This window comes from Hemitrygon akajei, unplaced genomic scaffold (genome assembly GCF_048418815.1).
Source record: "Hemitrygon akajei unplaced genomic scaffold, sHemAka1.3 Scf000107, whole genome shotgun sequence".
NCBI lineage: Eukaryota > Metazoa > Chordata > Chondrichthyes > Myliobatiformes > Dasyatidae > Hemitrygon > Hemitrygon akajei.
This window is the reverse complement of record NW_027331993.1, coordinates 255423-268580: the sequence shown is the minus strand read 5'-3', so window position 1 is coordinate 268580 and position 13158 is coordinate 255423. Positions and strand designations below refer to the sequence as shown.

The 13158-nt window shown below is 46.0% G+C and overlaps 1 protein-coding gene across 1 annotated transcript in view; it reads right to left on the bottom strand.

Annotated features, from left to right (window-relative positions):
* Window positions 1-6273: 6273 nt before the first annotated feature.
* LOC140723280 (NACHT, LRR and PYD domains-containing protein 3-like) overlaps window positions 6274-13158 on the bottom strand; it is a 44289-nt gene continuing 37404 nt past the window's right edge. The window contains exons 8-13 of the mRNA XM_073037885.1: window positions 9588-11325; window positions 8658-8744; window positions 8332-8502; window positions 8006-8176; window positions 7679-7846; window positions 6274-7513 (exon numbers count right to left, since the gene is read on the bottom strand). Of these exons, the coding sequence (XP_072893986.1) occupies window positions 7423-7513; window positions 7679-7846; window positions 8006-8176; window positions 8332-8502; window positions 8658-8744; window positions 9588-11325 (2426 nt within the window). The 3' untranslated portion in view covers window positions 6274-7422. The remainder of the gene's footprint in view (window positions 7514-7678; window positions 7847-8005; window positions 8177-8331; window positions 8503-8657; window positions 8745-9587; window positions 11326-13158) is intronic.

Here is a 13158-nt window from a genome sequence, read left to right as displayed (position 1 = left end):
CTCTCCTGTCGGCGCCACTACGTCCAGGCACTCAATACGAGAGGCAGATGATTGCGTAACTTCAGGTTATTTATCAACTGAACTGCGTTCAGATTTAAATGTGAACGTACAAATCACAAATGACTTCAGCCTAAGTGTTGCAAATTCATTTTTAGCCTTACGGGTGTGAGAGCTTGTGCGATAAACACTCGCTTTCCGCGGTCTGCTCGGAGTGTAACCACGGCCAGATGTAATGATAACAATAAAACACAGTGAGCGTTCCCCGCCGACAGCTCGAGTTAGATAGAGCTCTTATAGACAGCGGGGTGAAGGGATCTGGGGAGAGGGCAGGAACCGGGTACTGATTGTGTATGATCAGCCATGATCACAGTGAATGGCGGTGCTGGCTAGAAGGGCCGAATGGCCTACTCCTGCGCCTACTGTCTATCGTCTATTGTCTATTGACTGCTTACTGATACCCTTGCGGAAAAAAAGCATCATTTGGTCATGATGTTTGTGTGTTAGAAATGCCACCAATGAGGCATTGACTGTTCAGTTCAGTGTCTTGCTGAAGAAACATCTGCTATATTTGCTGGCATGTGAGTGGCCATTCACAATCCAATGTTTTACGAAAGTGGTCCGAGTTGCCTTTCAACAACCCGGGACAATGATCATCGGGCACCATCTGTGGTGGTATAGTTCCGCTGAGCGCCGTGTTTAAAGACAGACATTCTCATTGTTGCTGATGGTGTTGGAGTAGCAGTGACATTATTAGTGTGGATCATAACGGAGGTAAGCAAGCAGCTTAGTTCTGCGTGTGGACAGTGACGGGACTGGATTCGCAGAGAAATTATCTCTCTGGTCAGAGATGCGGGACTTGATCAGTAGAGACCCGGTCAGTCTGATCCGTGTTGTGCCTGGACTAGCAGTAACATTATAGGAATAGCTTCTTCCCCTCTCAAATCAGATTACTGAATGGACACTGAACTGTTAAACCCTGCCTCAAGACTTTATTAATTCTCTCTTTTTTTTAAAGATCTATTTGTTGATTTTTATACTTGTTACTGCGATTTACAGCTTTCGTAATTACGTGCTACAATGTACAGCTGCCCGTGGCAACAAATGTCACGTCCAAGTATCAAGGCTGTTAAACCTGATCCGGATTTAGATCCTGAACACTCATTGATTCGCTTCTAAGAGCCGAGGCTGCTGTACTTATTGCTCCACAGGATCCCTTTGCGAAGTAAACTACGCCCGTGAACTCACGTTCCAGAAAGTCCCCTCCCTGCCTCGGATCTGGTATCCTTCTCCATCGACTGTGCAATATTACACTTCTAAGTGTTCCGGCTTTACCCTCTGCCACCAATCAGCTGACTCGGTGCGTTCCAGATGACCTCTGACCGAGGTCTGAAATCGCTCTTGCTCAGATCCTGACATCAAGATCATGATGATGTTATTTTTTTTTTCTCGCAGGGATATCGTTAAACACTGAAGCTGTTGAGGAAGAACGCTCGCTGTGCTTATGGTTATGGTTACATCGGGCCTTGGTGACGCTCGAAGGAGACCAAAGAAAGCGAGTGTTCATCGTACAGATGCCCACATCCGTAAGGCTATAATTAAATCTGCAACACCTACCCCGAAGGCATTGGTGAAATCTGAACCCGGACACTGTTCAGCTGACAAAGAACCGGAAGTTACATCCTCATGTGCCGCTTGTATTCAGTGGCTGGACGTAACGGTGGCGACAGGACAACCTTATCAAGTCTTTTCTTCGACATTCACTGTGCAATGGTCCATAGAGCTTGACACAACTGTGCTTATCTGATGTTTTGTCTGACATCGAAATATGCCTCAACATAACCTGTATACTTTTAAACAAATGTTTCACAGATTTAAAAGCTTTTCTTTTCAAGTTTATTGCTCTGGACGATGCGAATACCTGCGTCTCAATGTCACCAAGACCAAGGAGATGGTGGTGGACTTTAGGAGATCTAGGCCTCATATGGAGCCAGTGATCATTAATGGAGAATGTGTGGAGCAGGTTAAGACCTACAAGTATCTGGGAGTACAGTTAGACGAGAAGCTAGACTGGACTGCCAACACAGATGCCTTGTGCAGGAAGGCACAGAGTCGACTGTACTTCCTTAGAAGGTTGGCATCATTCAATGTTTGTAGTGAGATGCTGAAGATGTTCTATAGGTCAGTTGTGGAGAGCGCCCTCTTCTTTGTGGTGGCGTGTTGGGGAGGAAGCATTAAGAAGAGGGATGCCTCACGTCTTAATAAGCTGGTAAGGAAGGCGGGCTCTGTCGTGGGCAAAGTACTGGAGAGTATAACATCGGTAGCTGAGCGAAGGGCGCTGAGTAGGCTACGGTCAATTATGGAAAACCCTGAACATCCTCTACATAGCACCATCCAGAGACAGAGAAGCAGTTTCAGCGACAGGTTGCTATCGATGCAATGCTCCTCAGACAGGATGAAGAGATCAATACTCCCCAATGCCATTCGGCTTTACAATTCAACCGCCAGGAGTAAGATAGGTTAAAGTGCCGGGGCTAGGGCTCAATGTATTTAAGTAAACTACTTAAGAACTTTTTAAAAGCTATTATTAATGCTTTTTGAGAGGGTGATTTTAGATGCATATCATATTTTTACTGAGTTAAGTATTGTATGTAATTAGTTTTGCTACAATAAGTGTATGGGACATTGGAAAAAATGTTGAATTTCCCCATGGGGATGAATAAAGTATCTATCTATCTAATCCTCCATGGAATTAATTTCCATCTTCTGCAGCCCCGTATTGCCCCAACCACCCACCTCCCACCCCATCACTATTTCCAACTTCCCAGCTTCTCCCTCAACTGAATCCACCTCCCAGCTCTTGCCCCATCCCCACCCTCACCCGTCCACTCTCAGTCCAGAGGGAGGGTCTCAGTCTGAAACCCCACGAAGTTAAATTAGCAAACAAGTGGCCCGCTAAACCGATCCCTTCTGCCGACACAATGTCCATCTGCTTGCATTTTCCTCACATTCATGTGTCACCAATGAACCTGCCTCTACCCCGGGTAGCACAATCCAGGCACCCACTACCCTCTGCGTGGGAACAAAACAAACGCCCCTCACATCTCCTTTAAAATTACCCCCTCTCACCTGAACTAGGTGCCCTCAGGTCGTAGACATATCAACCCTGGGAAAAAGATATTGTCCGTTTAGTCCATCTGTGCTCCTCTTGATCTTATAAACCTCTATCCAGTCTCACCCCAGCCTGCACTGCTCCAGAGGAAACAACCCAAGTTTGTCCAACCTCTCGTTACAGCTCATGCCCCCTAACCCAGGCAATATCCTGGCAAACGTCCCTTGCGCCCTTGACATCCTTCCGAGAATGAAGAGGAATGCCCTTAACTCCTGGTGGGGTCATCGGGGCACCGTCATGACAAGTTTTTCGCACCGATCTTATTGGTGATTGCCCATCATGGGGATGTTCCTGTAGCATTCTCCAGTTTTTTTTTTACGAGGACGAGTTGCTAGCTGGACGCTCAACCCAGCGCGGATGGAAAGCGTGCCAGGGAGTCGGCTGGATTTGAACTCAGGATCTTTTGCTCTGGCGCTGATGCCACTACGCCACCAGCCGGCCCTTCCTAGGATGGGTCGGCCAGAAATGTATGAAATACTCCAAATGTGGCCCAACTAGAGTTTAATAAAGGTGCAACGTAACTTCCTGACGTCTGAATTCAGTTCCTTGACTACTAATGCCTTCTTAACCACCCGATGAATCTGTGTAGCCACTTTCAGGGAACTATGAACGTGGACTCCAAGATCCCCCTGCCCATCGACTCTGTTAAGGGTCTTGCATTTAACGGTGAACTGTCTCTTTACATTTGATCCAGCGAGGATGATCATCACTGCGCAAATCTCGCTGAGTTTTCTCAGATCCGGTTGAATTTATTTCTAGGTGTACAAGTACAGGTACAGAGAAAGACTGACTTGCAGCAGCATCACAGGTAAGTACATTCAGATAGCACACAGAACATTAAGTTATACAATTCTGTGTCATTAACAATATACAATATTCATGTCATTGACAGTACAATATTAATGTTAAGAACATTAATGGTTAAGAACATTACAATATTAATGTAAATTTTGTGACATTATCAACATACAAGTAAGCTTTACATCATTAACAATATATAAACATACATTTTGTGTCAATATCACTGTATAAATGTACACTTTGTGTCAAAAACAGACTTGGAAATGTTGAATTTGGTCCCTCAGCCAAATAGTTTGTGAACAACTGGGCTCCAGTCACCAGTCCCTACAACACCAACATCCTGCGGGCCCAGGAGGGGTTGGTCTGGTTATTTCTTCTCGTTAAACACACAGACAACAGGAACGGAAGCAGATCACTCGCCCATCCAGGCTGTCCTTTCATTCAGTAAGACCCCAGGCTGGGTCCATTCTTGCCCCCAAAACTACTCCTATCCCCATGTTCCACAGACTCACTTACAGGTCCACAGTCTGGCCATACTTCCTCCACAATCGTGGGGACAGACATTTCCTGAGTTGATCCGCTCAGAGAGAAACAGGCCCTCCTGTCCCCTCCCCATTGTCAATGGGCACCCTCCCATCGTCCCACTGGAACACTGGGACGAACAACCTCGCAGACTCCATCATACCCGTCCTCTCTCACACCATTTTTATCCTTTCAATAAAAATCCCTCTCCCTCGTTCTTCTGCCGGAATCTCTCCCTTGGGGGCTGGCCTGAAGCTGAAGGGCTTCCTAAAGGCTGATTTATACTTCTGCATTCAATGAACGCCGTAAATACGGCATAGCCGCATAACCTACGCTGTACCCTACGCACTACCCTACGCCATAGCCTGACGCGCACCTCTCCAAAAATGTGACTGCGCGTCGCGGGAACGCAGACCGCAACAACTGTGATTGGTTCGCTTGGTAGTATCGCATTTCCTCCTGTCATACTGTGCGCACACTGATGCAAAATAAATGGTTGGAGACGATGAACCAAATCGTCAAATCTACCTGCCGACATCCGAAAATATTTGAAGTGCATTTCCTCATCCAGGTCTCTCAGTGACCACACAAGTATAAAAAATTCACCTTCCTTCAGTTTCAGTCGCCATTGCTTGAAGTTTGAGTTTCTTCATCCTGAGTTTCAACACAGTGGCATAGAAACGCCACCGCCAACCAGCAGTGAATGCTGAGCCTTTATCAGACGCCAGGCAGGCGGCACCTGGAGTATTGTCAACAGGTTTGGACCCATATCTCAGAAAGGATGTGTTGTCATTGGAGGAGGCTCACGAGGATGATTGTGGGAATGAAGGGGTTAACACAGGAGGAGCGTTTGGCAGCTTTGGGTCTGTACTCACTGGAATTTAGAATTATGCAGGGGCTTCTCATTGAAACCTACCGAAAGTTAAAAGTACTAGATGCGGAGAGGATGTTTCCTCTGGTGGCGTTATCCAGGACTAGAGGGCACAGCCTCAAAATTGAGGGGGCGACCCTTTCGAACAGAGGTAAGGAGGATTTTTTTTTAGCCAGAGAGTGGTGAATCTGTGGAATGCTCTGCCACGGACTGCGGTGGAGGCCGAGTCCCTCTGAATATATAAGGTGGAAGTTGATCGATTCCTGATGGGTCAGGGCAGCAAGGGATATGGTGAGAAGGCAGGTGTTGAGTGGGATCCGGGATCAGCCACCATGGAGTGGCCTCGGTCTGCTCCTGTGTCTTATGGTCTTACTGTTTTTTTTCCCCCTGGGATGTGGTAGAGGAGAGCCTCGGGGTCGGTGGGATACAGAGAAGAGCGTGGGGATGCGATTAGTGAGGAGTATGCGGGGGTGGAGTAGGGAGGAGGTTGCATAGAGAGGACAGAGTGGGTGGGGGCGGGGTGGTTGTGGGTAGGGGGAATGAGGAAAGCGTGGTGTCAGCGAGGGACGAGATCACGGTCACCAGGTTCTGCGAGAGCGACCTCACTCAGCTTAGAAGTGAGGCACGGCTGTGCCAGGGTGAGGAGCTCTGGACCACTGTTGTATTGAACAGTAACCTCAGGTCACTGCTTCTCCTCAAACAGACTCATGTCCGACACCAAGACATGAAGTTACACTGGTTTACTGATTTCCTCATGACTAATGTAAAGTAAGAATTGGGTGACCTGATAACGTGCGCGGATAAATAGATGCCCCGGCATCACACACAGCAACACACCTGTAGTGTTCTCACACAGGTGAAAAAACTCTGAACTAAACACCAAGTATAAACCGGAGTCCATGAGGCGCGATCCCAGTAAGAGTAACCGTTTACTGTTCACTCTTCCACATTAACGTATGGTGAAAACTGTTGATAAAACAATACAAAATATATACAGTATTTGTTTCCTTCTTGGCATCACATTTACATCATAAAATACTTGCAAAAATAAAACTACAACAAACTATATTACATTAAAGTACAACATACAGTCAGAATCTACCTACGCCATCAACTGCTTTAAATACACTTCAACACAAACTATCCGCAGCTCTTTAAATAACAAAGAGCATAAACTTTATCAACCGCCATTACTTTTAACAGAATCAGCATTAACATTTTTACTTCAACATATCGATTATCTTACAAACTTACGGCATTGCTTCTATGATGTTACTTAGTGCGTAGAAAGAAACTTTTCTCACGCTGATCCTGCACACACAAGCCCCCTCCTTCCCGTTTCTCCAAACTGGTATTTTCCCACAAGACGCGGCAAAACCGGTTGTGACGTCATCGCATGCCGCGATACATCACAGACACCGAATTTACTTTCAACAACCTTAACTAGAAAATAATTACAAACAAATTACTAAAGTGAAAATATAATAAACTAAACGAATGCCTTAAGGGCAACACAACACCATTACCAAGCGACAGGTTGAATAATCAGTCCCGGTTCTCACGGTCTCAATCTGCATCGTGGAGGCGATGATGATAAACTTACTCTTCAGGGGCTGTGTCCGAGATCGCTGCAGATCAAGGGTCGCTACGGAAGTAGTTGTGAAGTTACTATCATATTCTATCGGCCAGACTGAAGGATGTACCCTCCTCAGCAAAGTGAGCAGAAAGATTCTCTCCCCAGATAATCCCACCGCGGGACACTGGAGTTCCAGACTGAGCGCTATCCCGGGGTCTTCCTGTCTGTGTAATTCCCCAGGGCCTCACTAGGGGGAGCACTCGGACCTGCACACCTGGCAGAATCAGCGCTGCTGGACCGGAGACAGAACTACGTGGCTGTGGAACCGGCTCTGACGTCACTGAGCGGGTGGTTCCGTAACTACCGTTGGGAATTAAACCTGGTGCGCAGCCATTAAAGGAGAGGGCACTGTTCAAAGTGGGGCTGGAATTTCTGCCAAAATGTCTCCATCCCGTGGGGGGGGATGTTCACACATTCAAATGTTCACAGGATCACTCTCAGTCTGGGTCTGTCTTCCCCCTGCAGAGATCTCAGTTCCATCCTCCCGGTCCCAGCGAACTGATTCCCGTCCAGCCTGAAACAGATGGAAGAATAAAGAGGAAATAAACAGATTGCACAGCAGTGTCAGCAACAGAGAACTGGGGTTAATGTTTCAACAACACTCACAAACAAATTTCACCAGAAAACCCTGCGGATCTGTTGATATTTTATCACATTGAACATTAACAGAAATACTTACACGACCCACTCCAGACTCGGGACGGTCAGTATGAGGCGGTGGAGAGTGGGGACAGATTCGTCTGTGAGCGAGTTGAATCCCAGGATCAGCTCTGTCAGTGATTGTTTTGTACTGAGAGCGGAGGCGAGATCCTCGGCACCAGAATCTGTGAGACCGACATACCACAGCCTGGAGATGAGAGAGAGAGAGTGAGAATGAAAGACACAAAGAGACATGAAATGGTACAACTCCCCAGTATTTATCAGTAACACAATTACTGATCACATTAATGTTCAGTGTCAGACACCCAGTGACTGTAAACACCATCTCCCACAGTCTGATACTTACCCCAGTTTCTGTATTTTACACTCCGCATTCCTTAGAGCCTCAGATAATAGCTTCACTCCTGAATCCCCTAGTTTATTATCACTCAGGTCCAGCTCAGTCAGTGATCGGTTTGTACGGAGAGATGAAGCAAGATCTTTGACACCAGAATCTGTGAGACTGACATGGTACAGCCTGGAGATGAGAGAGAGTGAGGGTGAAGGACACAGAGAGACAGGAGACAGTACAAATCCCCAGTGTTTATCACTAACACAATTACTGATCACATTAATGTTCAGTGTCAGACACTCAGTGACTGTAAACACAATCTCCCACAGTCTGGTACTTACCCCAGTCTCTGTATTTTACACTCCGGGTTCCTCAAAGCGTCAGACAATAGATTCACTCCTGAATCTCTCAGTTCATTATGACTCAGGTTCAGTTCCATCAGTGATTGGTTTGTACTGAGAGCGGAGGCGAGATCTTTGGCACCAGAATCTGTGAGACCGACACAGCTCAGCCTGGAGATGAGAGAGAGTGAGGGTGAAGGACACAGAGAGACAGGAGACGGTACAAATCCCCAGTGTTTATCAGTAACACAATTACTGATCACATTAATGTTCAGTGTCAGACACCCAGTGACTGTAAACACAATCTCCCACAGTCTGATACTTACCACAGTTTCTGTATTTTACACTTCGGGTTCCTCAGAGCCTCAGAAACCAGTTTCACACCTGAATCTCCCAGTTTATTCCACGCAAGTCTAAACACAAACAAATTGATGAAAACAGTGATTCAAACCATGGGTCTGAGGGAATTTCATCACTGGGATATTTCGGGAAAAATTAAAACCTTCAGTAAATCACTGACAATGACCTCTACTGCCCACCTCTAGGGTACTAACCGAATCTCAGTAATTTAGTCTGTCAGTGTGACCTTGTAATCTCCCCATATTCAGTTTCACTTCCAGACGGTTAGAAAAATGTTCCGGACTTAAGAAGAAGCAGAGTTCAAGGATGGGATAAGTCCCACAGTGAGGAATAGTTGCAAGTAGGGCATTGGGGAAAGAAATTCCCCCAGGAGGATGGGGAATGGGGAAGGGAGATGCCCACATCTGGACAAGATATCTGGGAGTAAGCAAATCACCACAAGTGGAGGGATGGTGATAGTCACACACAGGGGAGGACAACCTCACAGGTATTTCCCTCCCTCTCACTGGGACAGTCCCCTGACCGTCTTTTGCCCCTTACCGGGAAAAAGTGCGATGAGCTTCGAATACCTGCTGCAGTCAGTGTCAGTCTGGGTGTCAGTGACAGTGAGAAGGAACATTGTCAATGGACGTGTCACAGGCAGAGAGAAACACGGGCATTCCTGTGATTTACTACCATTAAACCAACGACCATTGTTCACTGATCTGATGAAGTCTCCAACATCCCTTCACAAGGAACCACAGAGCCCTTCTGACCTTGGGGAATTACTGAACGATCCCCTGGTCATTTGTTACAGCTCTTCACAATCTCATTTACTGCAGTTTTACCCAAAACCTTTTTTGAAACAACACAATGGAACAGTTTCACAGTGCAGAGTGAGAGATAAATCAAGTTACCTCAACTCCTGGCACTTGTGCAGCCCGGGTCCCAGCTGCTCGATTCCTTCACACTGAATGCGGCAGTCCAAAAGGTCGAGGAGTTTTATTGTATCACAGAGTCCGATGACATGACACATGATCGCGCAGTCAGTCGGGGTCAGTGTCATTCCACGGAATGAAAGTGTTTCCACAGATTCCAGTACGGCCTGAGCCAGTCCATCATTCTCCGACTCAAACAGGTAGTGCAATGTGTTCAGGAGGCTCCTTTTACCAGCTTCTCTCCCAGTGTTTGCACTCTGGCGTTTAGCCTCCCCCTTCACCCAGTCAATCACCCGGCAGGTTGTTTGTTGAGGAAATGGACCCAGAAACTCCTCCAGGCCCTGAGCTGCATTTGGGGAGGAGAGACCAGCAACAAAACGAATAAATACCTCAAATCGACCATCTGTCATGTTGTGGGCTTCAGTGAGGAATATCAGGATATCCCCGAGATGTGGATTCAGGAGTTTTGCGACTGCAGCTACAAACTCTTGGATGGTGAGGTGTGGGAATGTGTACACCACACACCGGGCAGAATCCTCTCTGTCCAAAAGCTCCATCAGGAACCCAGACAGGAACTGGGAAGGCTGCAGTTTGAACTTGAACAAATCTTCATCTGTAAACACAACCTTCTTCTCGGACACTCCTCTGAAGGCCATCTTACCAACCCTGAGTAACACATCACGGGGTTTCTCAATCTCACGGCCGTGGTTTTTCAGGATGTTGTGAATATAGTAGGAGTACAGTTGGGTGATGGTCTTAGGAACTTGCTGAGGGTCCCTGACTCTTTGGGTGAAGAAGGGGCCCAGTGCTAGAGCGAGGATACAGCAGTACGAGGGGTTGTAGCTCATGGTGTACAGGATCTCATTCTCCTCCACGTGTTTGAAAACAGCGGCCGCCACCGTCTGATCTTCAAAATACCTGATGAAATATTCCTTCCGGTCCTCACCAACAAATCCCAGGATTTCAGCCCGGACACTGATTTCTGCCTTTTTCAATAAATGTAACGCAGTGGGGCGGGTGGTCACCAGAACTGAACACCCTGGGAGCAGTTTGTGCTGGATTAAACTGTACACAATGTCAGACACTTCGCACTTGAATTCAGGATCTGTGCATGTGCATTGAGGATCTGTGTCTCTCCGACTGTCAGTAAAATCAATTCTGTGTTTGAATTCATCCAAACCATCAAATATAAACAGCAATCCCTCTGGGTTCTTCCAGACCTCTCTCAGCAAATTCCCAAAGTAAGGATAGTGATGCAGAATTAGTTCCTTCAGGTTTATTTTACAATTAATGGAGTTTAAATCCAGGAATCTAAAACTGAAGACAAACTGGAATTGTTGGTATATTTTGCCTGTGGCCCAGTCATAAACGATCTTTTGTACCATTGTTGTTTTCCCGATTCCCGGGTTTCCCACCACTGCTGCCGAACTCCCTGAATTAATTTCACTCTGGGAAAAGCTGCTCCGGAACAACTGATCAGTCCGGATTTTTTCCAGCTCTTCGCTGAGATGTTTCTCTCTCCTCTCCTCGTGATCTTTGCCTCTGGCCCGCAGCTCATGTTCCACCAGTCTCCGATCTCGAACAGTGGAAATGACCGTGAGCTCAGCGTATCGATCAACCAGCTGAAAAACCTTCTTCTTCTCCGTCAGCAGGACCGTGTTCACCCTCAGTGTTTCAGTTTGTGCCCGCAGAGTCTCCTTGTGTTTCTGTTGAACATCTTCCATGGGAACAGAGATGAAATGATTACCACACCACCCTTGTGAAAAATATAACATTGAAAACCCCAATCACAAACAAGACAAGATCTGTAAATGCTGGAAATCTGAGACACACACACACAGCTGGAGGAACTCAGTAGGCCAGGCAGCATCCATGGAAATGAGTGAAGGGTCTTGGCGAGAAATGCTGACTGTACTTATTTCCATAGATGCTGCCTGGCCTGCTGAGTTCTGCAGCATTTTGTGTGTGTGTGTGTGTGTTACTTGAAAATGCCAGTGGATTCTGACTAATACTGCAAGATTTCAAAGTTTCTATAGATGACAGTCTGGACAATAAAACTCAGTTCACAGGCATCGGACACGACTGTATGACGAAGAAAATATCAGACTTACACAATCCGATATTCAGCGAGCAGCGAAAGTGAAAGTTCCCCCGACGTTTCGTTATAACCTACCTGCCCACTTAATGGCACTCTTGTGATTTTCCATTCCAGAGTCTGTTTCTGACACCCGGTGAAACATGAAAGATCATCACTAATGACTTCACAATCTCTTCAGCCGCCTCTTTCATAGCAATCTTTCCTGATGGGCCGCTCTGGCTTTCTGGTGGTCTCTTTCCCTTATCATTGTCTGAAAAATTTCATTGCCGTTCCCCAACTCTCTACAAGCCCCTTTCGCCCAGCACCACACTCACCTTTCCGCACTGGAATTGCTCAGTCACGTTTTGAATTGAGAACTTTAATTTCGATTCATAGACTATTTCTGCCGCTCAGCATCCTCCGGTCTCTGTAACCTGCTCCAACCCAAAAGCTCACATTGACCCTCTGCTCCTTCAGTTCAAACTGATCAGAACTTCGCCGCCAACCCAGGATCTGACCTCTGGCATCCACACCTGAAATCTCCTCAAACTCTTCTCAGAATTTCCTTTATTAATTTATTTGTTATTCGGCACAGGACACGCACAAAGCGGGACACAATGCGATAGGACACGGGATAAATTCTGTGAGAAAGTCCATATGGAATATGCCGAACAATTGACATCTCTAATTCATTCGCAAACGTTCCTATCACACTGAAGATGCTGGGGGGAATTAAAAGGGTTTGTAAATTGTGAGGAATTTTGGCTGAGGTATGTGGTAGATGGTCCAATATATTCTTTGGCCAATAAGCAGGTGATCTGTTGGGATGTATTGCAGTGTTGTACATGGAAACCAGAAAACAAGGGAAGGGAGCCATGAAGTAATTTGAAACTGACAAGCAAGAGGGGGAGAGAGGCATCCATTTCCTCCTATCAGTAGGGTTAACAGAACTGTGGTCAATCACCATAAATGGATAATAAAGGGGCTTAGCAAATGGGGTCATTAGGAAGTGAATGCATTTTCATGGACACAGTGAATGTGAGCAGTGGCGAACATTGGCTTTCTTTCTTTTCCTTTTCCAATTTTTTTTTTAGTTTCTACATAGAAGAATGCAGAGTACAAGAAAGTGTATATAATAGGTCAAAAAAGATTAAAGAAACTACCAGTTACATTATATCTGTTCATAATAACAATCTCATTACCCCGTATTCATGTAAGTTAATCAATAGTTATATTGAAATATACTAATTTATTACAAAAAAAAAGAATCTAACCCCTACCAAAACTGAAGCTGCATATTAAGGAGAAAAAAGGTAAAATACCTTCTCATATAATAAAAACATCTGCGTTTAAACAACGAATTGAAGGTTTTGAAAATAATTCAGAAAAGGTCCCCACAATGTTTGAAAGTCTTGACGAGATTCAGAAATTGAACAACGGATCTTCTCTAAATCTAAACATGGCATAATGTCG